General features: G+C 38.9%; 2 protein-coding genes across 2 annotated transcripts in view; one reads left to right on the top strand and one right to left on the bottom strand.

The window, feature by feature from the left end:
- Positions 1-3,482: 3,482 nt before the first annotated feature.
- Positions 3,483-18,837, top strand: LOC125484035 (reelin domain-containing protein 1-like). Its single transcript, XM_048601172.1, has 5 exons — positions 3,483-3,701; positions 4,967-5,136; positions 7,270-7,570; positions 11,996-12,065; positions 15,764-18,837. Exons 1-5 carry the CDS (start codon positions 3,505-3,507, stop codon positions 16,424-16,426), a joined length of 1,401 nt encoding a protein of 466 aa, XP_048457129.1. The 5' UTR covers positions 3,483-3,504; the 3' UTR covers positions 16,427-18,837.
- A 4,818-nt stretch (positions 18,838-23,655) lies between these two features.
- The window catches only part of slc10a7 (solute carrier family 10 member 7), a 252,486-nt gene continuing 250,159 nt past the window's right edge, over positions 23,656-25,982 (bottom strand). The window contains exon 11 of the mRNA XM_048603182.1: positions 23,656-25,614. Coding sequence (XP_048459139.1) covers positions 25,576-25,614 — 39 coding nt within the window. The 3' untranslated portion in view covers positions 23,656-25,575. The remainder of the gene's footprint in view (positions 25,615-25,982) is intronic.

The raw sequence follows: 25,982 nt of genomic DNA, 5'->3' as shown, positions 1-25,982 counted from the left end.
AAAGGAGATTGATATAATCCTTAGAGCTAAGGAAATCAAATGATATGGGGAGAAAGTGGGAACAGAGTACTCAGTATGATGATCTGCCATGATCATAGCGAATAGTGGAACAGGTTCAAATGGCTGAATAGGAACAGGAGTGAGCCATTTTTGATGTTTCTAATACCAGTGATGGTAAACTGAATTCCTTAGTGGGTATCAATTGCCAATTTAATGACCTTACTTGCAGGTAGGGCAAAAATACTTTCGATAGGGTAGAGATTAGAAAGAAAGACACTTATTAAAAGCTTTAGGATGTAGATAATCAATTCAATGGATTTGTCATCTTTTAATCCCATTAGTTTCCTAAGTACTTTTCTCTCTAATGATCATGATTGTTCTAATTTTTTCTCTCTCTCCATTCCCTCTCGATTTTATACCATTCCTGGTCTTTTTTCCATGTTTGCTACTGTGAAGAGAGGTGCAAAGTATTTGTTTCAAGTCTCTGCCATTACCTTCTCTTCCATTATTAATTCTTAAATCTCTCTTCAGGGGACCAATACTCACTTTAGCTACTCTTTTTCTTTTCATATATTTGTAGAAGCTTTTACTATCAGTTCTTATATTTCTTGTTAATTTCTTGCATACTCTACTTTTTTCCCAGCCTATTAGGTACATTCACAGTATTGTGCGCTTTTTCTTTCAATTTGATACCATCCTTAACTTGTTTAGTAATCCACAGATTGTGCACCCTTTCAGTAAAGTCCTTCTTCTTCAATGGAATATATCTTTGTTGAGAATTGTGAAATATCTCCTTAAATTCTACCATTGCTTCTCTATCATAAATTTTAACCAATTTTTCCCAGCCTACTTTAACCAATTGTCTTTATATCCAGGTAACTGCCTTTACAGTATTTATGTTTAAGCATTAACTTGGGCACATATTTCTCACTCTCATAACTGAATGTTAAAATTTTAAAAATGGGATGTGGACATTGCCCATCCCTAACTGCTCCTGTAAAGGCAGCAGTGTGCTGCCTTCTTGAACTATAGGTAGATCCACAATGCTGTTAGGAAGGGAGTTCTGGGATTTTGATCCAAAAACAAGGAATTGTGATAAAGTTCACTATAATGTATGGCTTGAAGGGGTACTTGCAGGACAGCATGCCAGAAGCAACACTGGGCATATTTAAAACCATGCTGTCAACTTGGTGAAGCTAACAGAATGGACTATTTGCATTCCAAACAATGAAAACAATATGAAATAGTAAGAGGTCCCACAACCAATGGATCAGGTTGAGAGGTCTGCAGACCTCTCTTGTCCAGTTGTGAATGGTGGTGGACAACTGAACTAGCAACAGGAGGGCAAGGATCCACAAATATTTGCATCCTCATCAGCAGCAGTACCCAGTATGAGCGGAGAAAAAAAGGCAGAACTATTTGCATACACTGTCTTCAGCCAATTCAGTTCAGTTGACATGATATCAAAAAATGGCTGAACACACTGCTTATTGCAAAGGCTGTGGACCCAGACAACATTCTGCCAAATATATTAAAGACTTCTGCTCCAGAACTTTCTGCATCCCTAGCCAAGCCATTCCAGCACAGATACAACAGTGGCATTTGCGCAACAATGTGAAAAATTGCCTAGGTATGGCCCATTCACAAAAAGCAGGACAATCCAAACTGATCAAATAATGTCTTACAAGTCTACTCTCCATCAATTGTAAAGTAATAAATAGGTTCTAGACAGCGCTATCAAGTCACAGAATCATAGAATTGTTATGGAGCATTCAGCCTATTGCCTTTCCCTCAAACTCTGCATATGGATATTTAAATGATCATCCAGTGCTCTCTTCTATTAATCCTGCCAGTACACTCACTATTCCAAATACCACTTGCCTTTTTCTCCCCCAACCCACCATGCATTTCATTTCTTAGCAAAACACTTTAAAACTCAGTTTCTCAATTCATTTATGATTGGGAATAATTTCTTTTCCAGCAATAACCTGCTTACTGACACGCAGTTTAGGTTTTGCCAGGTTTTATCCTGACCATATTAAAGTCTTAATCACACATCTCAGCTCCACAGACATTACCTACAGGAGTTTCTCGGGGTAATGTCCTAGGCCCAACCATCTTCAGCTGCTTCATCAATGACCTTTCCTGTTTCATAGGATCAGAAGTGGGGATGCGCACTGATGATTGCACAATGTCCAACACCATTCACATATCCTCAGATACTGAAACATTCCTTGTCCTGAGCAAGGCCAGACATGGACAATACCCAGGCTTGGCCTGATAGGTGGCAAGTAACATTTGTACCATAAAATGCCAGACTTAGATCATATTCAACAAGAGACAATCTAACCATCACCCTTTGACATTCAAATGGCATTTCCCTCACTGAATCCCTTATTATCAACATCTTGGGGTTAATATTGACCAGAAATTGAACTTAATCAGCCATAACATACAGTGGCTGTAAAAGCAGGTCAGAAACTAAGTATTGTGGCAAGTAACTCCCCTCCTGCCTGTCCAACATCTCACAATGCATAATCTACTTTACTGAATGGGTGCAGCTCCAACATAATTCAAGAAGTTTTAACACCATCCAGGGCAATGCTCGATTAGCACGCAATCCACCACCTTCAACATTCATTCTCTTCACCACCATCATGCATTGGCAGCAATGTGAACCATCTACAAGATGCACTGTAGTAGGTCCTTAAACAAGATCCTTAAACCCATGACCACCACCATCTAGAAGGGCAAGGGCAGTAGATGCCTAGGAATCACATTAGCTGAAAATTCTCCTTCAATCCATACACTATCCAGCTTGGAATTTACTTGCTGCTATTTCATTGTTGGTAGATCAAAATCCAGAAGTCCCTTCCCAACTTCATTGTGAGTGTCCCTACAACACATGGACTGAAGTTATTCCAGAATGTAGCTCATCAACACCTTCTCAACACAGTTAGAGAGATGAATAAAGAATGCTACTGTAGCAGGGGCATCCACATCCCATGAACAAATTTTTAAAAGCCTCAGAATATCATTGTTGCAGTGATTAGGTGAATGGAAGGAGGCTCTCATGTTATATTTTCTTATCAGAACAAGAAAAAAACCATTAGAACTTCACAAGCGCATTCACATCTCCTTGTACTCAGTCCTCCAAGAGAAGAAAATGAAGGGACACAGTTCAAGAAAATCTTTGTGGAATTTTCCCTGACCACTCCTAAGTGCCCAGGGAAATTGTGTCATGTTGGCTAAATTAGGAATGACAATGCTACACCCTCAGAGTGAGTTGTGTCCACTTCATGGTCTAGGTAATTATGTAAATTATAGGGAAACCTGGAGTTGGGGTGGTGGTGGTGGTGGTGATGTTAAGGAAGCTGGCAGAGAACCCAGCTGAAGTATTTTGTGCTGAATGTAACTCCTAAAGTGACGGCTGTTTCCTCATTTTCTAATCTTTATGAATGTCTCTTATACTTTCAAGTGACTATAAGGAGTGCACGAGACTTCATGGGCTTCTTGATGCAGGCTCGCCGAGTGGTTGATGATCAAGTGGCTGGAACATTCATTCTCATTTCCTCTGGATCTAAACTACTGAAGTGCTCTGAAGATGGGGACACCGTGACCCACTCAGACAAATCACTGAAGAGAAACCTCTCCTTCATTTGGAAAGCACCAGAGCAACTCACTGGCGACATCAAGTTTTTGTAATTATTACCTATGACTTTAAAATACTGATGGCAAAAAGTATAACATTCAAAACTATTAAAGGAAATGGGAAAGTAGAGGCATTTTGGTTTTGCTGGTGGCATCAATTAGAATACAACGACATCTTCCTTTCATTCTGAAATATGTCCAACCAAATTGTAATTTAGTTAGGAGTCTCTCTAGGATGATGTAGTATTAAAAACTCTGAACTATTCCAGAATGATACCTGTCCAGGTCTTAGCTTCAATTCGCATCCGTTTATACCTGCTCAGTTTCTGAGTTTGGCCCTGCTTAAGATCTCCTTGTCTACTATGTGCCAAATTCAGGCATGTACATGAAAAATAGAGGGCTTGACTCCAGTAAAGGAATTTTGAGTAAAGTTGCATTTTATAAATTGTTTGTTACGCACCGGTTCTTCTGCATGAGATTTCTGAAGGGCAACATGGCAGGTCCTATGAGTAGCACAAATGTTTTCTAACCACATCAGAAGGGCCTGATTCCTCATGCAACAATGTTTAAGGGAAAGCCAGTAAAATTCACAATGTTTTAGACATGTAATTATGAGCTGAAACCTTCTGCCAATATGGAGATGGGATGGAAGCAGGCACATAATTGGTATAAACGAAGATTCACTTAGGGCCATTTTGCATTAGCATCAGTATTTCAGATTTATGTGGCCCTCTACCAAGTGCTGACATTGCCAGTTTATTGGAGGTGGAGAGGCCATTGGAGTTGGTGTCTCCAAATCCCAATGACAGATTCACAGGGACAAACTCACCAATCCTGGGATATCCCCTCCACTCCAATGGACCCACCTGCCTCAGACCTCTATCTGCTGACTTCCCTACAGACAGCAAGTGAACCCATGCTGAGGCATCCTTGGGGCTTGCCTGCTTCCTCTTCAACATTCACTTTAAACACCAGAGCTGTCCAGCTGACATTGCTGTGAGCCCTGTGCCCTGGTTGACGTGCTTTCTTTAATTAGATGGTGGTTGCCAGAACTGGCTTCTCATGACCAAGATCCTGTCATGGCCACTTCTGGGCTCTCAAACTGGAATTGTAGCCAACATAAGGATTGGGACCAGTTTGGGAAAATTTAGTTCATGGGTTTAAGCATATTCCACTTCAGATTCTAATTTAGCTACAGAGCCACTGTCCAAAACAATTGATGGTGCTGCTTGCTGAGATATTTTCCTTAAATGAGTGAAAATGAAACATTGAAATTCCATTCTAATCGATGGCTTTTGTTCCATGTGACCTGCAGTGTTTCAGCTGTCCAGTCATACTTCATTTACTGGACCAGAATCGAATCTGGTCTCATTTCTGACCAAAAACAGAATTATTCCATTGCAATGCAGAATGAAGAATTGAAGGAAATATTTCAGGCATCTGCATATAATAGGACTACAGCCAGGACTGCTCTTTCTATTGAAGGTACAGTACATTTCAATCTTGTCACTCTAAAATCAATAATTGAATTACATTGATTTCAAATTAGAAAGCCCTGGCATCTATTAATTTATATAAATGATTTGTATAAGGATATAGGAGGCATGGTTAGCAAGTTTGTGGATGACACTAAAATTAGTGGTATAGTGGACAGTAAAGAAGGTTATCTAAGATTACAAAGAGATCTTGATCAATTGGGTCAAGTGGGCTGAGGAGTGGCAGAGTTTAATTTGGATAAATGTGAGGTATTGCATTTTTGCAAAAGCAAACAAGGGCAGGACTCATACAATTAATTGTAGGGGCCTGGGTAGTGTTCTAGAACAGAAAGACTGGGGTTCAGGTACATAATTCTTTGAAATTTGTGTCATGGGTAGACAGGGTGGTTATGAAGGTGTTTAGCACACTTGCCTTCATTGTTCAGACCTTTGAGTATTGGAGTTGGGACGTCATGTTGAGGTTGTACAGGATACTGGTAAGGCCTCTTCTGGAATACTGGTCTGGTCACTCAGTAATAAGAAAGATATTATCAAACTGGAGTGGGTTCAGAAAAGACTTACCAGGATATTGCCAGGAATGAAGGGTTTAAGTTATTGGGAGAGGTTGGATAGACTGGGACTTTTTTCACTGAAGTGCATTGAGGTTGAGGGGTGACCATTTTGAAGTTTATAAAATCATGAGGGGCATAGATAAGGTGAATAGCAAAGGTCTTTTCCCCAAGATAGAGGAGTTCAAAACAATGAGGCATATTCTTAGGGTGAGAGGAGAAAGATTTCAAAAGGACATAAGGGCCAACCTTTTTTTTTAATACAGAGAATGGTTAATGTGTGGGATGAACTGCCAGAGGAAGTGCTGGATGTGGGTTTAAAAGACGTTTTGATAAGTACATGAATAGCAAAGGTTTGGAGGGATATGGGCCAAATGCAGGCAGGTGGGACTAGTTTAGTTTGTTTCCCTGTAAGAGAGACCATGGTTTTCGCCAGTAAGGGCCTGGATCCTCTCCTCATAGGGCTGAGGAACCGAACATTAGGCTCACCATCACGAGCATAGTTGTCTTGGCTCTCTCCACCCTATTTCAGACAAAAGGAGGGATTGAATGAGATGCAAGTAGATAGCACAGCTGTTAATGCTGGTGCAGATGGGGAAAGGTATCCCTAGCATGTGAGTTGACAGCACTGAAGGCTTTACAAGGTTAGTAATGAGGGGGGAATTACATGGGTGAAAGAGAGTGACAGATGCTACGTGCAGTTGTGAAAGTGTAGAGCATGAAACTTGGTGGGAGATGGGTGCGGTAGCAGATTTCGAGTGAGTGTGATATATCTGAAAGAAGATTGTGACACTTACCCTACTGGAGCAGAGAATGCCATTGACCTCCTTTTGGCACTGCTCACCATTCTCCTAGATGGTTGAGGCTGCACTGACTCAGGTGGCAGCCATGGACCAGGCTGCCAGATTGTGGTGTCATGGCCTCCTCTGCTGGTCCTGGGGCAAAAGGACATCCCTCTTCTGCACCACCCAGTTCACCAGAAGCTCCTGGCCTCTGCCTGCAAGGTGGGGCATCTTCCACATCCAGAACAAATATCTTCAATTTTTCAGGGCAGCTTCAAACTGTTAGTATTTGACCAGATCTACATCAGACTTTTGAATATGAAGGCAGCACCCAAACACTGGAATAAGCTGGCAATGGTGAGAATACTCGCCTACAATGAGTGGGAGAAATAGGCCAGTGTTGGAAGAGCAGCGAGTTAATGACACAGATTTGGGATTATTGTGTGAGAAAACTCATTAGACTCGTCTAGCCAGCAACAGCCACATCCTGAGAATGAATAATTAAAAAACCTTAGAGAGAAATTTGACAAGTTATACTTAGCTGATATCTGGTCAAATTCAACCCCATCTAAGAAGCATAATCCTGCATGGCACAATTAATTTTTTTTCTCTGTTTAATAGTAGAATATTTCCACAGTACCGATACAAATGGAATAAATAGATTCCTGCCTTTCATGTGCTCTACCCTAATAATTTGGAATTTGATCTTTGAAATTTTTACCTGCAAGTGTTATTGAAATTAGCATTTCAATCTTGTTAATACAATGTCCACATTGTCATTTCTGACATTAGCAGATTACATCAATCCTCAAGCAACTTCTCAGATGACACAGGAACTTTCACAAATTCCATTCGTCACTACAGAATGGACCCTCAGACCACAGACTGCTCATGTGAAAAAACATTTGCCTGAATTGTCCAAATATTCTCAAGATCACAGCCCTTTGACCTCACAATCCACCTTGCAACAGAATCAGAACGAGAGGCATCTGCAGCCGTCCCTGAATTCTGCTAACAGAGATATACTGACTGGTATCCAGATTCCGGACAGCAGCCTTCTGCTGAAAACCGCAGACTTGAAGATTCATGAAGGGTAGATATAATATCGACTTAACATTTCCTTCAAAATGAGAAAGTATCTGTGCCTATATTTGAAAAAAAAATTAGAGGCAACTCTTTCAAATACATGAACAGAATGATCTGGTAAGCTATTTTCCTCCAGATCATTTGATGCTCCACAGTTATTTCTATTTTACAAAAGCACATTATTGCCCCACCTCTATTTTCAGGTCAGAATTTACCACCATCTGATATTGAACAAAGACTCTCCTTCCTGCACTGTATTGTACAGGTTTAAAATCACTCTGATCTCCTTGTCCAGGGTTATGTTATCTCCCACACAATTTGAAAAACTATCTTATCTAGAATGTACTGTAGGAAGATGAATCTATGGTGTAGTTGCCACCTGTCTCGAATTGCATGCTGGATTTTCAATCTATTTGTATAACACTTACAATAGGGGATCCAACCTGTTGTCGGACATTTGGAATACATATAAAATTTTAGTGATTTGTGATCCTACTCAATAATACAAGCCTTATTTACAAAAAAAAAAATCTACATGATAAAGTCAAGCCTGCTCTTGGAATTTTCCATACTTGCCTGATGGGTGCAGCTTTAACAACACTCAAGAAGCTTGACACTACCCAGGACAAAGCAAACCACTTGATTGTCACCTCATCCACAAGCCTCCACTCCCTCCACCACTGACATTCAATAGCAGCACTATGTACAAACTACAAGATGCACTGCAGTAATTTACTAAAGATAGCCCCTTCCAAACCCATGCCCACTTCCATCTAGAAGGACAAGGGCAGCAGATACATGGGAGCACTGGCATCTGCAAGTTCTCCAAGCCATTCACCATCCTGATTTGGAAATTTATTGCTGTTCCTTCACTGTCACTGGGTCAAAATCCTGGAGTTCCCTCCCTAAGGGCATTGTGGGTCATCCTACAGTATGGACACTGCAGCAGTTCAAGAAGTCAGCTCAGCACCACCTTCTCAAGGACAACTAGGAATGGGGCAATAAATGCTGGCCAGCCAGTGACGCCCATTTCCCACGAGTAAATAACAAAAAAAAAATGAATATGATCATGTCTGATTTTGAGCTTCAAACCCATTTTCCTGCCTGATTCTTATATTGCTGAATTCCCTGAGACTAAAGCCTGTCTATCTATCTATCCATCTATCCTGCCCTTAAATGCATTCAATGACACAGACATCACAACCCTCTGCGACAGAGAATTCCAAAGATTCGCAATTGAGTAAAGAATTTTGTCCTCATCAGTCCTAAGTGTTTGGCCCCTTATCCTAAGTCAATGTCTGTGTTTTAGATTTCCTGACCAAGGGAAAGAATCTTTGAGCATTTACCCTGTGAAACTCCTTCACAATCCTGTACGTTTTATTGAGACCATCCCTTATTCTTCTAAACTGCAGAGAATATGGACCCGATTTACTCAACCTCTCATCAGAGGATAATCCCCTTATACCAGGGACTAACTTACATGAACATTCATCACACTGCCTCCAGTACAAATATTTATTACCTTTAATGTGGAGATTAGAATTGCATGCAGCACTCCAGGTGTGGTTTCACTAAAACTGTACAATTGTAGCAAGACATCTTTTTTTCCTGCACTCCAATTCCCTTGAAATAAAGCACAACATGCCAATTGCTTTCCTGTTTGCTTGTTGTTTCTCTATGCTAACTTTCTGCATACCAATATCTACAAGAACTTTAACACTTATCAATTTCATATATTTTACAAAGCATTGTATCCCTTCTTCAGAAAAAGGGTCCCGACCCAAAACATCAACTTTCCTGCTCCTCTGATGCTGCCTGGCCTGCTGTGTTCCTCCAGCTCCACACTGTTTTATCGCTGACTCCAGCATCGGCAGTTCTTACTATCTTTTACAAAGCATTTCTGCTTTCCTATTCTTTTGACCAAAGTGAGTAACTTCACCCTTCTCTACATCCATCTGCCAACTTGTTGCCCACTCACTTAACTTGCCGAAAATCTCTTTGTATCTACTTTGTATATTTCAACTGAGCTTATCTTTTCACCAATCTTTGTATCATCACCAAACTTAGATACGTTACTCGCTATTACTTCATCTAAGTCATCACTGGAAATTGAAATTAGCCGAGGACCCACCACTGACCCTTGTGATACTTCACTATTCGCTACCTATTGATACTGAAAATGTCTCATTTATACCCACTCTCTATTTTCTGTCATTAACCAATCCTCAATCCTTGCTATTTGCTTGATTTCATGAGCTCTAATTAAACGTCTTTTGAAAATCAAGATATACAACATCTGCAAAAAAATTCCAACAAATTTGTCAAACAGGATTTTCCTTCAGTAAAATCAAATCAATTTGTCTTAATCACACTGTGTTTTTCTAAGCGCATTGTTTTAATTCCCCTAATAATTAATTCCAGCATTACCAAATTGATGTTAGATTAACTGAACCGTAGTTTCTCATTTTCTCTAACCCTCCTTTCGTGAAAAGCAATGTGACATTTGGCAACTTCTAATCTAATGAGACTATTCTCAAATATAAGGAATTTGTGAAATTCATAGTAAGTGCTTCCACTATTCTGTAACTATATCTTCTAGAACACTGTGGCATATATCAGTGGGCTCTGGGGATTTGTCCCATAATTTTTTTCCATACTTTTTTTTTCCCCTTTTAATGTTAATCTCCTCAATTGCCTCACTCCTCTTCATCCTGAGGCTACTAGCTAATACCAGAATGAAACTTGTGTCTTCAGATATAATTGAAGAAACAATATTTTTTCAATGGTCTGTCATTTCCTCATTCCCACAATATTTTCCCCTGTCTCTGCTTCCAAGGGACCAATTTTCTACTTTAGCGATGATGGTTTTTATATACTCATAAAAAACAGGTTATAACAGCTTTTGTATTTCTGGCCAGTTTTCTCCATATTCTACTTTTTCTGTCTTTATCAACGTTTGGTAGCCCTTTGCTGCTTTCTAAAACATTCCAAATTCTCAGTCTGGTTTCTGTTTTTGTGTTTTAAAAACACAAAGTATTGACTGTAAGCCTTTTCCTTTGATGTATTACTATCTTCAATTTTGTGAGTGAGCCTTAGAGGAGTCTTCCTTGCATTGTTTCTCAATGGAATATACTTTTTTGTGCATCTTTAATTATTTCTTTAAAATATTTTCTACTGCTCATTTACATTTTAGTCCATTTATCCAATTAACCTTAGTCACTTTGCCTCTCATGGCTATGTAATTGACTTTGTTTAAGATTATTGTTTCTGTTTGGAGTATATTACTTTCAATTTTACCACAGAATTCAATAGTATTGTGATCACTATTTCCCAAAAGATCTGTTACTATCGCTTTGCTACTTAATTCTGCTTCATTACACAATGCTAGATCTAAGATAGCTTTACCGTTGTTAGTTTTACAACATATTGCTCCAATAAACCATTATGAAAATAATCTACACACTCATCTTCTGGACTCCTGTCAATTTGATTATCCTAATGGAGATTAAAGTACCCCATAATTATGACATTGCTTTTGTTACAAGCTCTAATACCTTTTGTTTGGTGCTCTGTTCAAGTCTATAACTACCATTTAGGGGGCTATAAGCAGCTCCCAGCAGTTTTCTAACTCTTCTTATTCCTAATTTCAACCATGATGCAAAATCATGGTCTTCTGAGGCAGATCTTTTCTCACTATTGCTTTAAGCCACCTTTTACTATCAGGGCTATCACTTCTCCTTATCCATTCCACCTGTCTCTCTGAAATATACATTTCCCACCCTTGATCACCTTTTAACCTTGTTTTTGCAAATGGCAATTAGATCAAAACCATTTACCTTTATTTGTGCTATTAGCTCATGCTTCCTGCTAGATCAACAACTTTAGAACTTGCAAAACAGGAGATTCTTTTAAAAGATACAGAACACATGTCTGTCCTGTGATATGACCTTTACAAGCTCAAAATCATTTTCCAAATAAGTAGGAGGTATTTATTTGGATTCCAACATCCTTTGTTTAACAGCTTGAGGGCTCAAGACAGTCATTCAATCAGACAACATACCTAATTGGTTTCAGGGAAAGGGCATTGATTGATATCAGTCTGGGAAAGTTCCTGTTGTTCCCCCTTGAGAGAGGGGAATGGTTTCAATTCACAAAGGGTCAGGTGACTCTTGGACAGCCATCTTTTCTAGCTTCATATCTAGTTTAAAAACACAAAGTATTGACTGTAAGTTAATAATATAATTTAAACAGCTAATCTTTTCCCTGACCATAACTTATCAGGGTAGATATTCTTGCTTTAAAGAGAACAAACATAGGATTTTTAAACTTAGCTATTTTATGCTTTGAAGAAATGCCCTTCTAACAATTGAATAAATTATATTGAATTAAACTTGCTATAATGAAATAATTATTATCTTCTTACAATTTCTAGTGAAGATACGCTGAATAGTGATTTCCATCTAGCCTTTCAACCTTGTGTGAATTGCAATGATATTGTGCAAGTAAGTAGTTATTTCATATTCATAGCATTTTGTATATTTTATAGATCGTTTCCAGAAAGGACTAAAGTCTGGACTGCTGGATTGTTTAATTATGAATCCTAAGCATAGTAAATGATATCATATGAGTACTCTGTGGACAAGTACAGATCTATATTGGCAAACAGAAATGCAACTAGAGATTTTGATTTGGATTGATTGTCTTTTGGATGACGAAGCAGACCATGATTTTCCCTTTTTTAGTTTAATGGGGTGGGCAGCTTTAGAAGTGAGACATCCCTACCACAACCAGTAGGAAAGCTTGCTGGATCAAATGCCAATCAGCTGGGCACCTTGGTTAATCACTTCCTGGACAACAATGTCCCATGCTGCCTAAAGCTGCTGGCCACAGCCATTGTGAGAACCACTTTGGCATCAGAAACAAGAATGGTAAACACTGCCCTGTTGACCCTGCAAAGTTCTCTTTACTGACATCTGGGGTCTAGTGCCAAATTTGGGGGAGTTGTCTCGAAGATTAGTCAAGCAACAGGCAACCTTACAAAGTCCCAGACACTATTACCATCCCTGGGAATATAATGTCACACTGGCAGGGCAGACCCAGCAGAGGTGGCTGTACAGGGTATACAGTTGTGAGGGAATTGCACTGAGAATGCTTAACATTGGCTCCAGGCCTCATGAAGTCACATGGCATCAGGTTAAACATGGGCAAGGAAACCTCCTGCTGATTACCATACATTACTTACCCTCAGCTGCTGACTTCACCTGATGAAGCAGCAGTGCTCCAAAAGATTGTGATTTTAAATAAACCTGTTGGACTGTAACCTAGTGTCATGTGACTTCCGACTTTGTCCTCAACTGCTGAATCAGTAATCCTTCATGTTGAACACCATTTTGAGGAAGCAATGAGGGAGCAAAGGCACAGACTATACTCTGGGTGAGGTACTTCAATATCCACCACCAACAGTAGCTTGGCAAAATCACCAGTGATTGAGTTCATGCTAGATGTTGCTGCTAGACGAGGTCTGTGCCAAGTGATGAAGGAGGCATCAAAATGGAAGAACATACTTGACTTCATCCTCATCAATCTGCCTGCCTAAGATGCATCTGTCTATGACAGTATTGGTAAGAGCAACTATCGCACAGTCCTTGTGGAAACAAAGTCCTGTTTTCACATTGAGATTACCTTCCACAACCAAGAGATCAGATCTAAGCTCTGCGGTGCTGCCAGATCCACTGGGATAATTAAACAACACATTGGAGGAGGAGGCTTCACAAATATCCCCATCCTCAATCATGGGTGAGTCCAACCCATCATTGCAAATGATAAGGCTGGAGCATTCATAATAATCCAGATGTGGTAAGTGGATGATCCATCTCAGCCTCCTTTAGAAGCACTCAGCATCACAGCTGACAATTCACTCCGTGATATGAATTGGAGGCACTGAATTCTGCAAAAGCAATTGGCCCTGGCAACATTTTGCAATTGTAATAAAGAACTGTTCTCTAACACTAGCTGTGCCCCTAGCCCAGTTGGAAAACCACTTGGAAAATTGCTCAGGTATGTCCTGTACTGAAAAAGCACTGCTGCTTCATCAGGTGAAGTCAGCAGCTGAGGGTAAGCAGTATATGGTAATCAGCAGGAGGTTTCCTTGCCCATGTTTAACCTGATGCCATGTGACTTCATGAGGCCTGGAGCCAATGTTAAGCAGCCAATTACTGCCTCATTCTTCTACTTTCGCTAATCAGTAAAGTGATGGAAGGTGTCATCAAGCAGCACCTGCTCAGCAATAACCTAGTCAGTGAGACCCAGTTTGGGTTCTGCCAGGATCACTCAGCTCCTGACCTCACAACAGCCTCAGTTTGAACATGGACAACAGAGCTGAACTGGAGAGAACAGGTGTAAGTGACATTGAGGCTGCATTTGACTGAGTCTGGCATCAAGAAGCCTCCACAAAAGTAAAGCAGTGTATGCAATCTACAAGATGCACTGCATAAATTCATCAAGGCTCCTTAGAAAGCAGCTTCCAAATCCACAGGCATTACTACCTTGGAGAGCAAGGGCAGCAGATACATCCTAAACCTCCCCTCTTGACCTCTTACCATCCTGACTTGGAAATTTGTCACTGTTCCTTCAGTGTTGCTGGGTCAAAATCCTGGAACTCCCTTCCTATAGGCATTGTGGGTCTACCTACTGCACATAGACTGCAGCAGTTCAAGAAAGCAACTCACCAGTTGGCAGTAAATAAAAACCGAAAGAACTGCAGATGCTGTAATCAGGAACAAAAACAGAAGTTGCTGGAAAAGTGCAGCAGGTCTGTCAGCATCTGTGAAGAAAAAAATCAGAGTTAATGTTTCGGGTCCATTCTGAGGAAGGGTCACTGGACCTGAAATGTTAACATTGGCAATAAATTTTCATCCAGCCTCTCCTTACAACTCAAACCCTCCAGTGATAGTTAATTTACTATATTTTATTAGCTTTTGTTGTTGCTGATTCTTAATTAACTCTGAAAAGTCATTTGCAACGAGTTGAAAATTTTTTTTGTAGTTTTAACATTTGTAATTGTTGTCAATTGAGAATTCTAGTCTATTAAATTGACACATCACTTCAATTTTGAACTTGTTATGTTAAATACATGTCCCATTGTTTGACTTTTAACCTCATATGTCCTTCCTTTTGTGCACTGGTGCTGTGGATGCTGCAAGAAAGAGGACAACAAACATCAGTTTTGTGTGTTACTGCACCCTAAATGGCTGCCTTGCAATTAAATAACATTTATAGCACTAATTCAGCAATTTCATGGAATGCAGTGCATGTCAATAGTGAGGCTGATGGCAAAGGAACATGGGAGTACATTGGAGAGAGTGCAGAAGAGGTTTATGAGAATAGTTCCAGAAATGAGACACTTCAGTTCTGAGGAAAGATTGGAGAAGTTGGCAGTGGTTTCCTTGGAGAAGAGAAGGCTAAGAGAAGACTCTATAGCAGTTTTCAAAATCATGACTGGTCTGGACAGTTTGCATAGGGGGAACATGTTTTCCATTTGTAAATGGATCAAGAACCAGAGGCAAAGTTTTAACGTATTTTGCATAAGAGGCAAATGTGATATGAGAAGAAACTTTTTATACAGCTGGTAGTAATGGTCTGAAAGTTGCAACCTGGAATTGTGGTTCAATTGAGGCATTCAACATTGGATAAGTATATAATATAGAAACAATGTGCAGAGTTATGGGGAAAAGGCAAGAGATTAAGTTAAATGTTTAGACAGCCAGTGTGAACAGAATGGGCTGAATGGCCTCCTTTTGTTCCTTGACAGTTCTGTGAAGTTCCAATGTTTTTAGTTCTTCTCAGCCACGTAGCAGGGCTACACAAATCATTAGCAACTTGTGGCTAATCAGAACATATGCTCTTTCACTTCTTGCCTTGTGCTGTGTTTCCTTATGAATTAACAACGGCAGGTACTTTGAATACATCTTTAGTAGCAACATTTTCTGGGCTAGTGTAAAATATGGAGGAGTTAGTAAATGTAAAGGTGGATGCCAAATTAAGTGTTAAGTTTTACAATATAATTGTGTTAAGTTTAAAGCATTAATGATTGTGATGGAATTGCTACCGGATTATTCTGTAATAAGCATCAAGCAATAGCTCAGCAACAATCAAGTTCATTGCTGTGGTATTTAATTCCTGTCATCATTTCATTTTAAAGGTCAGCACCTGGGCCACTTCTGAAACTAACTCAGAATTTTCAGCAGCAATTTCTTTGCCAATAAAAACTGGACAACAGTATTCTACCTTTAGGTTTTCTGACATCACTCCTCGTGAGGAAATGGATTGGGCACCTGCGGATAAAGACAGTATCAAAAACCAAAGAACTAAAGCCATTCTAGACATTGGATTATTTTCAAATGTAATGAACATAAATCCAACGCTCACTGAAAACCAGCCGACACCACATCATGCTTCTGTAAACCTCCTGCAATTGGTCAAAAACTCAGGTTCCAGAACTGATCTGGGAAAAGTGGTCAGAAACATATCCCTCGGGGTGACACAAACCATGCAGAAAGAAAGTGTAACAAGTCGAGAAGATAGTCCTGCTAACGGAGCAAAATTGGGCGTTCCTCAATTGACAATGCTACTTGGCTGTTCTGCTGCACTTGGCATGGCATTAGCAGTAGGGTTACGTCATTTTCTTTCCCAGTATTGTCGAAAACATACAGAGGTATCCTTTGGCAACCCAGACAGCAGCAGCATCATCAGTGTGGGAGAGAGTGGTGAGCTGGTGCATGTCAGAAAGATACGTGAAAATAGCTTTGTACTTGTTCAGGCTGAATACAATGTGATCACGCCATCAAGCACTGCTGAAAAGTAACTGTGTTGGCCTTTGTAAGAATTTTTAATTCATTATATATCACAGATTCATTAGAATGTACTGTTATATTACATTGTGAACTCCATTACTGTCTGCATGAATGAAGAGAGATTTGCAATCTTCGTATGCTCAATCCCAGCATGTCCTCTTGCACGCACAGATTGCAAATATTCTTATTTCACCCATTTTTCAATTCCACATTTTCCCTAATGCAAGGCCAGTGAATATCTTGAAATGTATTCATGCTCAAAGTCAACATTTAGGCTTGCCTGTTGGCTGAAAGAGTGCATGTATAAAGCAGCCTTGGTTGCAACAGGGGTTCGGGGAGATGGAGGTGCAGAAGAATATTAACTCTTTTTAAAGTCTCTCCACTGATCTAGTAATCTTCCAAATAATTCCATTTGTATTGGTGGTGATTTATATTAGAGTGCAGACTCTTGTTGAGGGGCTGGGGATCTTCTTTGCTGCTGGAGAGTGGCGAGAGATCCATGTTACCTCTTTTCAGGAAGGCCCACCTGAGTGAACCAATCAGACAGTACCAAGGCTTGTGGTGGGCCTTTCACTGGAATTGGGATCCACTGGTGAGGCTGCTTCCGGAACGATTGGCACCAAAATCCCCAGAATCGAGAAGTGAGCCAGGCCAAAGCTAACTGATGTTAGGAGGGGTTTTGCAGGGAGGTGGGAGGAGTGGTCAGGAGAAAGGACAGGGTGTTGTCTCTCAGTCAAATCCCCCCCATCCCCGCTTCCTGATGTCATACCTTGGTGAAGTGCTGCGCACCTTTGATTGAGAGACCTGTCAAGCTGGTCACACCATTTTACCTGTCACGCACATTGCATATCGACAGGCCTGTCTGCAGCTAAGTTAATACAAGTGACTTTACATAGTCATTAATTTGCCACAAAGGGCCTCAATTGTCAGTTGGTCAGGAAGTCTGACTATGGGCTTTCTGGCCCCTGACTTAATTCTGGTAGAGGCCAAAGAATGTGGGGTTCAGGTACACCACCATCCCACCTAAGTAAATGTCCTTCCCATCTTCAAGTTTGCCATGAGTGAGGACAAAAGATTCTGCCTGTGGATACATCTTCAGTAGTTACTGATCTGCTGTTTATTGTTAACTGGCACAATTCTGTCAATATTGTTACGCGTGTTAGATTCCCAATGAATGACACTTCCCATGTAATCATGCTTGAAGAGGCATCGTCACCTTTAAATTAGCAGCAAAAAGGTGGGGTTACTATTTTTTGTTATCATAAACAAAATTCTGCCATTTTTCACCTGAAAAAAGAGGGCTTCCATCAGCAAATGATGGGAGGAGATTTACGATTCATCAAACATGATCTAAAAGCTTTTCTTCAACTCTTAAAATTAGTTTTGAATTTTCCTGTCCTGGTTCTGTTTGGAAGATTTTTTTGTAACTTCTGATAAATGGATTTTTTTTGATCCTGATTTAAATGTGAATTAAAATGTGAACATTTCTGCTGTAATTTGCAAAGTAAGGCCCATACACAATGGTTGATGGGTAAGCACGTTGAATTTTTACTACAGTTCTCAAAAGCAGCAGAAACTGATTTCAGAAGAACTCACCGGCCAACTCTGCTACCATTCAATATTACCTGTAACCACTAAACAAGCCCTAAACCTGATTTCACAGCATGTCCATATACCATTTTAGAGTGTGTGAAAGTATTTAAAAATGACCAAGGCTGTATCAGTTTTATGCTGATGTGAAGCAGTTGGGTGTGAATTGATGGAGAAGTAGCTTATGGTATTAGCTTAAGCAAGTCGTGTGTGTCTCACTTTTGAGGTCTGGTCACACAGTAGGCATTCACACCAATTTAGTATCATTTTACATTAAGACTAGCTTCTGTTTCATGAGGTATGCAAATTAAAGGTGCAGCGATTTTCTGATTCCTAAATCATAAACTGATACATCGCATTAACATTGTTTTCATGCAATTGTTCAGTGTTTACTTGATGCCTAGACAGGAAATTATATCTTGAGTATGATTTGACTTGTTCATTACTGTTTTTTGCATTGCATTGTTAACAAAAATTTGCATTCGTTAAGTTACGAGGCCACAGTTGATTGCAATTGATTGTTTAACAATAGAATACGGAAGATGCTTGTCTCCAGAAGTTTGCATTATAGTGAAACTGGAATGTAATTCTGAGCACACAAAGCACCTTGAGTTCTAAAAATAAATCTCAACTTGTATAAATTCCTATTTTCTGTAATTAGATCATTAACAATTTTTTTGTATGTTCTTTTGCAAACAACTCTCTCGAGGAAGTTTTGCAATCTTTACCACCATTTGTGTGAATAGGTTGTTCTGTTTAAGCAATATAAGTTCTGCATATGATTAAGAATCAGTAATTAACTCTAGTCTGTCTATTAAAAAGTGTACTTGCAGTTCAGTATTTTTAGTGATCATTTCTATGACAGGTAAACTGCATCTTTATCATTGACTTTGGCTGGAAGTGGTTAGCTCAGCATAGCCTTGTACTGAACCTGAGCTCTCCATATCTATGGCTTAACAACTCAAATGATGAATCTGGAGTTTCAGAGTTTAAATTTGTTGAGATTCTCTTATGTGCAGTGACTTATAATGTCAAAGTAGTTAAACCATGTTTGTGTGGATACTTTATTATTGGACACACTTTTTCCTACAATCTTAATGCAGGCATAAGCAACTTAACGGCCAAAAATTTGATCTCAGAGCAGATTTAACCAAAACTTTTGAAATGTAATATTTTGCTATGGTTAAAATTGTATACAATATTCCTTAGAAATAAGAATAATCAAATAGTCAAGCAGCACAAGTAATAATGTAAACTGTGCTATAGAATGTTTTATCATAAACAAACAAGAAGGGCACGTCAATTCAACTTATTATAACAAATGCAAAGTATACAGTAGACAAGTTACTGTTCAGATTTATAAAAACAACCATTATTTTTAGTTGGCCAATTATTCTGTGCTTCTCTAATTTTATTAACTTCCATGTAAACTGGATTTAAACACTAATGATTTACTTTGGAACCTGACCAAATGAACTCAGACTGATTGACAGTAGTTAAAAGGACACTGTGACACATGCACAATTTGTTGGGCTAAATAAACATGAGAATTTCAGAAACAATCTATATGCAGTGGAATTACTATTAATAACAATATTAAATAACTGTACTTTTAAATTTTAATGCATCTTTTAAAAATATACATTTTATACAACTGTTCACAATTTTACATTTTCAATATGATACAATAATTGATATGGTTTTCAAATGAAGCTTCCAACTTGACATTTTAAAATATTATTTCGGGAAGGGCATTTGTTCAATTAATTATAGTTATGTACAGCAAACTGTTTTAACTGGCACCTTATGAATTGGTACTCCCGATACACTGACACAATTTATATACCTCAAATACTGCAAGGTTTACTGTATTATTCTGTCCAATTATTATCGATCTTTAATTTATTTACCTCAATGCAAGTTTACTCGTTCAATTGAATGGCCACATGAAATATCAACAGTTGATTCAATTTCGAGTCAATTTCTCCTCAAATAATTGCTGGCCTGGCCAGTGACACCCTCAACCTGTGAATGAATAAAAAAAACTGCAATCTACTGCAATGTCCCAGTAATCAGCTGTGGGTGTGAGTGAAAAGGCTCTCTGCCACTAAGTTTTATTTAAGGCAAAGTTGCATTTTATTTAACTGATTTATGCTGTAAATAAATTATAAAAGTGATGTACATACACCCTGCATTATGTTTCTGTTACTTCATGTGTGTTTTTGCATTGATTATATAGACCTCTTGATTATCCGGAATATTTGATTAACCAGCACACTCCTGGTCCTATAGGCGCCAGTTAATAAAAAGTTTGCTGTATTTCCAATTTGTTGGTTTGATAGTTTTTGATATCAAACTTCATTTTATATCAAAAACAACTTTGATTATTAAGACGACTGAAGCGATAGAATAAGTTTTAAAATCATAGAATCCCTACAGTGTGCAAACAGGCCCTTCAGCCCAACAAGTTCACACTGACCCTCACAGCATCCCACCCAGACCCATCATCCTATAACCCACCTAATCTACACATCGCTGAACACAATGGGCAATTTAGCATGGCCATCCACCTAGCCTGCACATCTTTGGACTGTGGGAGGAAACCGTAGCACCCGGAGGAAACCCACGCAGACACGGGGAGAATGTGCAAACTCCATACAGTCATTGAGGGTGCAATTGAACCTGGGCCCCTGGCATTATGAGGCAGCAATGCTAACCACAGAGCCACCGTGCTGTCCACAAAGACTTGAGTAACCAAAATAGCAAGCCTTAATATGGATGAATATTTACATAACTTTCTCTGGCAATTCACAAAACAATCGGAACAGAATTGGGCTGACTGAGTGTAGCACACTGAAGACAATAAAGTTAAATCAGCATGAGTTATTATCTCCTTAGCTACTCCAGGCTATTAAGAAGGGTCACTGGTCCCCAAACGTTAACTCTGCTTTCTCTCCACAGATGGAGTTTTTCGGCACTTTCTGTTTTTGTTTCTGATTTCCAGCATCTCCAGTTCTTTGTTTTGTTTTAATGGACAATGCAATGCTTTCAAGTCAGACAGTTCTCTCCTGGATGTGGACACTACATGCAAGCTACAAAGTAAACACATTGGGCCAGATCTTTCTTGGAAAATAACTGCATGAGCACAGTAGTGAATGTTGCTATTAAGGTGCAAATCAGCTGGAAGATTCATTGTATTACAAAATTACAGCATGATCTTCAAAGTCTTTGTGTTGCTTTATTAACAAAACAGCACTGACTGTTCTTGATGCAGGTTAATTCCATTCCTCAGAATTGTTTCCAATAGTTTCCCCACCACCAAGGTGAGGCTGACCGGCCTGTAGTTTCTTGGTTTATCCCTTCCTCCCTTCTTGAATAATGGCACCCATTGGCTATCCTTCAGTGCTCTGGCAGTTCTCCTGTAGCCAGAGAGGAATTGTACATTTTTGCAAGTGCCCCTGCTAGTTTCTCCCTCAGTCAACAACCTGGAGTACATTTTCATCTAGTCCTGGCAATCTACCTACTTTTAAAGCTGGTAGACCATTCAGAACCTCCTCTCCATATATGCTAATTTATCTAATCATATCACATCCTTCTCCCTGATGTCTTTACCAATATTGTACCTCTCACTAATGAAAGTTTAAGTAAAGTATTCATTTAAATTCCTATCCAAATCCTTTGGCTCCATGTATTAATTACCACTGCCGTCCTTAACAGGCCCTACTGTTTCCCTAATTATCTTTTTACCCTTAATGTAACCTGTAAAACAATTTAGGATTTTCCTTTATTTTACCTGCCAGTGTACTCATATCCCCTTTTAGCTCTCCTTTTTAATCTACCTTTTATGCACCCCCAGTCCGCACTTTGCACATTCTAAACAAATTTAGGGTTTCCCTTGCATTCTCCTTTCAGTATTCTGAAAAGACCATTCTTTCTGTGAACTCTAGTCCAGTCCTCTGTAACCCACCACATTCTCTTCCCTTTCCTATGGCACCTTTTTATAGGCAAGTACAAGAGTGCATCACCTGCTCTTTTAGCTCCTCCCTTCTCACCGACCAAGGTCCCAAGCAATCCTTCCAAGTGAAGCAGCAATTTGGTTGCAGTATAAACATGATTGGCTGCTTATGATGTAAACACTAGGGAGACCAAGTGGAGGCTAGGTAACTGTTTTGCTGAACACCTTTCCTCAGTCACCTAACATGAGCTTCTTGTAACCTGTTGTTTCACTTGTTCACTTTTCTTCTTCTCTGACATTTTCCTTGTCCTGCTAAATGTTCCAAGAGAGCTCAATGCAAGCTGAAGGAACTGCTTTCAAGTGATCACTTCACTGTCCCAGGACTCAACATTCAAGTTCAACAATTTTAGACTATAACCTCTTCCCCTTTTTGTTTTGTGTTTTTCTAGATATTGTTTTCTCTGGATTCATTCTTAATCCTTTTGAGTTTGGATAATTGCTGTACTGTAACTCATTTCATTTCCACACAGATTCCTTGTTTCATTACTTGTTCCATTACCACTCCTTTTGGTTCTTTACCATATCACCTTTTGTCATTTATCTTTCCTATCCTCTGCCCTATCACAGACCTTCCCTTTTCTCAGCTCGCTGGAGGTCACAAACCAGAATTGTTAACTTTGTTTCTCTCTCCATATATGCTGCCAGACCTGTTGAGTATGTCCACCATTCTGAATATATACTTTCATTTATTCATTAACTCATACCTTATTTTTATTTTAGATTTCCAGCATTTGAAGCATTTTATTTTTGTTTGATCAACTATAGTTTTTTTTCAATAATTACTTTAGTCCATTAAGGCAGCTACATAAAACACATCAATAAGGTAAAATGTTTTAATGTGATGGAAGAAGCCTGAGTAAAGGTTCTGGAATGAAAGAGAAGATAGAGGTTAATTCATTAACTATTCACTTAAAAATACTGGGTAAGATGTTAAAAAGCACAAATTCCACCTAAAACGTTAAATGTGAAATAATGACAGAATATTCCTTGCCTGGTGGTGGTGGGGGTCCAACAGTAATGAGATAGCTCCTGCTGCATTCCTGCTACTATTCTGGGAGATGGGCAGATGATCTAGAAATCAAATCCTTTGGCTGTTTCAGAAGGTGGGCAGGCAATTAAAAGGATTTCATAGACCACGATCACAGCTACTTTGATGCAGCTTCTCTTCAGGAGTCTGATGGGCTATGGGAATTGGAGATATCACCCTTCAAAGAAAAAACCACAAGGGAAAAGACAACCCATGCAACCTCATTAGTTCAACTGATGGGAGCTGCCCTTTGATCCATACGGCCTCTTGCCTACCCCATTCTGAAACTTTTTCTTATTCCTCCAAGGGCACCTCTATTCTGAGGTTTTAGACCTTAAAGACACTGCTAGGTCTTCTACCTCTCCCTGGGGGCTGCTCAAGCTCTAGAGCTGCTGCCTCGGAGGTTGCACTGGAAACTCTAGGAGCCTGCCTGCCATCATAAATGGGATTGTGTACACAGAGTGGCCTGGGAAAAATGTCAGTTAGTATGTCTCCTGGCAATTGGTGGCTCAGGAACACCCACTTTATTCCAATGTTTGATTTTTCAGCAAGTGAATCTATTTGTCAGTCTCAACAAAAAAAAATACAAAGTCAGAATATCAACCTACTTGTGTGTGCTATATGGCTCTTTATTGATGTATCTTGCAAAAATAAAACGAGGCGCTTGTAAAATGAACAAGTAAATTGCTTCTAACAATAATTTACATTTATACATTTGAAACAAGGGCAAAAATTTCTGGAGAAACTCAGCAGGTCAGTGTTAGTGGCCTCAAAATGTTAACTCTGTTTTCTCTCATAGATGCTGCCAGATCTGCGGAGTTATTCCAACAATCTCTGTTTTTATTTCAGATCTTCAGCGTCAGCAGTTTTTTGTTTTACATTTAAACATTTGTTTGGATTAAAACACATTCATTATAATGGCCCATAACCAATAACATACAAAACATACATAAACTCTGAAAAGGCTCGCATATTTCAACCAGTTGCTATTTTGTTCAGAAACGCACAAAAAGCAACATTCAAGAAATGATTAATTAGAATGAAAACAGATAAGTTCAATGAATGTGCACCTCATAACTAGTGACTTAAACATGAGCAAAGCCTGATGCATTGTAAGCATTTTATCTACAATGCTGTATTAATAAATGTATTTTACTAATGGTCCCATCATTTCATGGATCATGCTCCAGAATTTATAGTAGAATCATTAAAAAAATCCTTATATTGCATTTAATAAATGAACTCAACACTATCCAAAGGAATTGTGACTGAATCTACTAAGGATACAATGTAGTAATCTAACTGAAGGGTTTATTTTAATCTCACACTGTGTCATTCAAGGTCACATGAATTTGGTCTGAGACACTATAAATTCATGTGTATACACATATACATATGTAATATATAAAAATAGACACTTTATTGACCTTCACCTGCACTACAGATGGCACAACAGTGTCAAAATAAATGTTTGTACAAATAGATGATGCAGGTCCTCATTGGATACTAATTTGGTAAAATAATACGAAGCAGAATTTTGGGTAATTTCTGATAACTGATAACAAACAGATTGATATTGGGCAGGTTGCAGCTACAAATTACTGTAGCTCATCAAACCACAATTTTGATTCACTGAATTTGAGATTCAGTTATGCCATCATAAAATACATTTCAAAGAACAGCTTCCAGCAACTATTTTCCTGAGAGTTACACCATAGAATGAAAAATATAGCATTTGCCACATTCAATAACTGTTCAACAATAATATTTATTTGGAATTTACTTTTGCCTTTTTAAATATGATATTTTGACTAGCTGAAGTGTACTGATACAATTTAATTGGAGGTCTTCTATCAATTGTCTTGCCCATCTTCAATCCAGCAACAAATTACTTCAAACTTATCCACTACTCCTCAATTTGATTAGTGTCAGACAATGTGGTTTTAATGGAAGCAGACACCAACAGAGTTAATTTCTGGCCCTTATCCACCACGATAGCACTTGGCCATACTGTGGGGTATCCTCATGGGATAAAAGGCAAAAGCTTTGTGAATTTAACACAAAATGAGGCCAGCTAATGTTATAACATTAAACATAAAGCCTAAGGGGAGAAAAATAGCAATATTTCATTTAAAGAAAAATAGGATAAAAACATGAAAAGAATTCCTTTAAGATTTTTTGATAGCTGAACATCATTTCACAAACCTAGATGCCACAATCTTTTAAATATCCCATGTGTTGATTTACCAAGTATTTTTTGTTACCAAAATAAAAATCAGACATACACCTCAAATACCCTGCAGTCCTCTGCGCTTATTCAATAAATAGTTCTTGCATAAGGAAAATTAACCTAAAAGCGTCAGTTGTACATTTAAGGCACTTAATCATGAACATATACAAAATAAAACAGGTACAAACACAAAATTCTTAAACATAAATCTTCACTTGAATGGTTTGCTGGAGGTTCTATATATACTTTTCATTGCATGGTACATGTACATTCATACGAAATAAATATTCCATTCACGTTATACAGGAACCTTTGTCTGTCTTGTGAGTTTTAGAGCCTGTAAATGAAAAAAACAAATGTGGGACCAAATAGCAAATCAGCCTAGTACATATTTCACAAACAATGTTTGTTCACATTGTTTACAGTACACTCAGCCACAGTGGTGATTTTCCTTTCTGAAAGTTGGTATTGAAAATACTAGAAATTTCTTTCAATGCGCATTTAGTAACAGCAACTTGCCTTTAGCTTAGCATCCCAAGGCATTTCAAAAGTAGGCTGTGAAAAATAATTAGACAGTGAGCCATGTAAGGAGACTTTCAGCCAAACGACCAAAAGCTTGGTCGGGGAAGTAGGATTTGAGGAATGTCTTGAAGGAGGGAAGACAGAGAGAGAGAGAGATTCAGAGAAGAAATATCAGAGCTTTAG

Source organism: Rhincodon typus, chromosome 1, assembly GCF_021869965.1.
Source record: "Rhincodon typus isolate 14 chromosome 1, sRhiTyp1.1, whole genome shotgun sequence".
In the NCBI taxonomy this organism is placed as follows: domain Eukaryota; kingdom Metazoa; phylum Chordata; class Chondrichthyes; order Orectolobiformes; family Rhincodontidae; genus Rhincodon; species Rhincodon typus.
This window is presented reverse-complemented; position numbering and strand designations above follow the sequence as displayed.